The following is a 3,735-nucleotide window of genomic DNA, read 5'->3' on the forward strand; positions in this document are numbered from 1 at the left end:
GATCGAAGGCTGGAGGACGAGGACGAGGAGCTCATACATCGCAATTGGAAACTGAATACGCTAGGAAAGGTATACCACAATCGACAGATGCAAAAAAGGAATCACCCCGCTAGCACTGGAACCACGGACACACAATTCACCGGCGACATTGCAATCAAAGAATCCACAAATGACAAGTAACCAGAAATCACCACAAACCTCCGGCAAATCTGCTTGGGCAGATGAAGTTGAGATGGAGACAAGCAAAACAGGTGAGGGAAAAGCCCTAAGTTGGGATCGTGGAGTAGTATTGCTGGTTCAGGGGGTTTAGATTTAGAAATGGAAGACGAAGCTGACTGCAATGTCAAAATCACAATGGGAGACATAAAAGAGGAAGTGGAATTTTGGCAAACAGCTGCTGTGTGCTATGTGTTGGGTTCTAACCCCCCATTATCAGTTATTGAAACAAATTTGGGGCATATGGGATATTGATAAGGTTGCACAAGTTAATAGAGGAGTATTCTTAGTAAGATTCCAAAAACAGAGTAGTGGAAGATGGAGTCCTATTATTTGATAAGAAGCCAGTAGTGGTTAAACCATGGACACCAGTAAGACAATGGTGGAAAATGTCCCAATTTGGATTCGATTAGTTGGATTGGATCTCAAATACTGGGGTCAGAGAGCCCTCACTAAGATTGCTGGGCTGATAGGCAAACCAATCAAAACTGATAGTGCAACTAAACTGAAGGAAAGGCTTGTGTATGCAAGGGTGATGGTGGAGGTGCCTATGAATAAAACGTATCCAGAATTTGTCATGTTTGAAAATGAGAGGGGTCAAATTGTAGAACAGCAAGTACAATATGAATGGAAACCTATATTATGTCCACATTGTAAGAACTTTGGGCATAATGCAGAGGTGTGCAGAAAATGGCTAAAAGAACCAGAGACACTAAAGAAATTGAATTCACATAAGAAAGAGGTACCGAAGGTGGCTGATAATGAACTCAAAGTGGTAACTCATAAAAGTCCTAAGAGAAATGGGGGTTCGCCTTCAATAGGGCATACTGAATCTTCTAATCAATTTGCAGAACTGGGGGAAGGGAAAATGGTAGCTGATGAGAAAGCACTAAGTAATGAAACTAATACTGAGATAGAGAAGAGGGGAAGCAAAGCCAAACAAACAGCAGCAACTTCTAGACCCGGGGAAGTGGTAGCTGGACAGGTTCCAATAAATGGGAGGGGTGGGGGAAACCCCCCTCCTAATGGATAGAATAGGCTTTTGGAACACCAGGGGATTGAACAGACCTGAAAAACAGAAAGAGATGAATCTCTTTTTGCACGATAATAAGGTGGGTCTGTTTGGGCTCCTGGAAACTAAGGTTAAGAGGCAAAAAGCAAATAATGCTGCCCTTAACCTATGCACTGGATGGTCCTTTACAACGAATTTATCTCACCATCCAGGTGGGAGAATATGGATAGTTTGGAAACCTATGATATACAGTGTCGACATTACAAGAGTATCCGCACAACTGATTCATAGTGAAGTACAACACAGAGGTACAAATAACAGATTCAATGTAACAGTGATATATGGGTATAATGATCAGGCATTAAGGAGAGATCTATGGACTGAACTAGTATTAATCCATAGTCAAGTACATGGTCCTTGGGCAGTGATGGGGGATTACAATTGCGTCTTGAATAATGGAGAAAGGATAGGCAGACCAGTTTCAGTTGCTGAGACAAGAGAATTTAGAAAATGTATAAGGGACTGCAATTTGCAAGAACTGAAATCCTCTGGGTCATACTTTACCTGGAATAATAAACAAGGGGTAGAAAGTAGTCTACAGCAGAATAGACAGAGTCCTGGTTAACTTAGACTGGGTCACTGCACTTCCAGCCTCTGAAGTGCACTTTGGGAACCAAGGACTATTTGATCACTGTCCAGCATTCATAAATTGGGATGCTGGTAATGTACAGGTCTCCCATAGATTTAGATACTATAACATGTGGAGCATGGCACCTAACTTTCAAGAAAAGGTGAGACTGAACTGGGAGAACTTGGTATAAAATAATCCCAATAGATGGGATAAATTAGTCCCGGGATTATAATCCCGGGCTAATTTTGACTACCTACCAAACGACCCCTAAGAGATATATTTGCCCCGGGATATGTACAGCAAGGATGGCTCACAGCAACAGGGAAATATACTATTGCTAGTGGATACAAATGGTGGAGAGGGAACATACAACAATTGCCCTGGCATAGATGGGTATGGAGCAAAGGTACTGTCCCAAAACATAGTTTTATATGCTGGCTGGCCCTACTTAATAGACTTTTGACCAAAGAAAGGCTGTTCAAGATGGGTATAAGTCAAGATGATAAATGCCTACTATGTGGAACATGTGTCGAAACAGTTGAACACCTCTTCTTTGCCTGCCCTTTTTCCCAGCAATGCCTTGAAGAGATTTTGAGATGGCTAGGGACAGGGATAATGCAGAGAGATGTACAAGGGATGTGGAAAAGATTAGCTCGCTGCACAACTGGCAGAGGGGCTCGTGAACTGGTGCTGGCAGCTGTTGCTGCACTGCTTTATAGGATCTGGAAAGCTCGGAACACAGCATTATGGGAAGATAAGGTACCCAGGCACAAGTTGCTGACCAAGTCAAGCAAGAATGCACATACAGACGGGTTACAACTAGGGGATGGATAGATACAACACTTAGCTAGACTTAGAGCCCGTTTGGATTGGCTTAAAAGTTGCTTATAAGTTGCTTATAAGCTGTTTTCAGCTTTTTTGAGTGTTTGGCTGGCCAACTTAAAGTCATTTTGTGCTTAAAATAAGCTCAAAAAAATAATTGGGCCCATTTGACTTAGTTTTCAGCTTATAAGCCAAAAAAAATAAGTTAGACTACCCCAACTTATTTTTTTTAGCTTATAAGCTGTTTGCAGCTTATAGGCATAAGCCCATCCAAACAGGCTCTTATACTATTGATGTAGCTGTAGCTAATATGTAGCTGTTGGGTAGGTTCATTCACTCTGCATTGTAAGTTGTTGCGTGGAGATAAATAAAAAAACAAAACATTCTTCACCAAAAAAAGAAACTATACGAAGTCATGAATGTTATGCTGCCAATTGCCAAATGATTGGAAAAGTAGTTGTGAAGCAATTAAAAGTGGTGATATTCTAATTTAATTTGTTATGATTGGTAGGTTAGGTTCGAAATGGTTCAACTTGAACAAAATGCTCATTATTCTGACCTCGCACTAATATCATTTTGAACTGGAAGAAGCTGTACAAGTTCGATCTATTTTACAACTTTTATGCAATTAAAAAAATACTTTTTAGTCAATAAACACATCACTCCCACATTGCAGAATTTATCTACAGCCGATAAGTTACTGAAATACTATAGCTAATTATATTATTATTATTGATAAACCGGTTTTTAGAGTTATTACAGAAAATGATGCATCCCTTGCAAGTTGCAAGTAGACATATCTACAATGTTACTTGATTAAGTAACACATATCATAATCCAAAAATGGGATATAAGACATCTAACGTGGTATATGCCGTTGACGTTGTAAGCACGGGGTTAAACCGGGACAAGTCAAGTTGGCATAATCAATATGTGAATTGGTATAGATTTTCCTGAGGTACTGCCATGAAACTGATGAACTTAATGGTAGGTTGGTACTTCATACTTGGTACCAGAAATGGGTTTGAATTTAATACACTAATGATTCAATTAT

The 3,735-nt window shown here is 40.1% G+C and overlaps 1 protein-coding gene across 1 annotated transcript; it reads left to right on the plus strand.

Annotated features, from left to right (window-relative positions):
• The first annotated feature begins 577 nt into the window (after positions 1-577).
• On the plus strand, positions 578-1,249 carry LOC132624535 (uncharacterized). The gene has a single exon (XM_060339301.1). It carries the CDS (start codon positions 578-580, stop codon positions 1,247-1,249), a length of 672 nt encoding a protein of 223 aa, XP_060195284.1.
• Positions 1,250-3,735: the final 2,486 nt, after the last annotated feature.

The sequence above is a fragment of the Lycium barbarum genome, chromosome 12 (assembly GCF_019175385.1).
Source record: "Lycium barbarum isolate Lr01 chromosome 12, ASM1917538v2, whole genome shotgun sequence".
NCBI lineage: Eukaryota > Viridiplantae > Streptophyta > Magnoliopsida > Solanales > Solanaceae > Lycium > Lycium barbarum.

Bases quoted from the DNA above. Each gene is read 5' to 3' on its own strand.
- LOC132624535 (XM_060339301.1), top strand. From the start codon at position 578: ATGGACACCAGTAAGACAATGGTGGAAAATGTCCCAATTTGGATTCGA.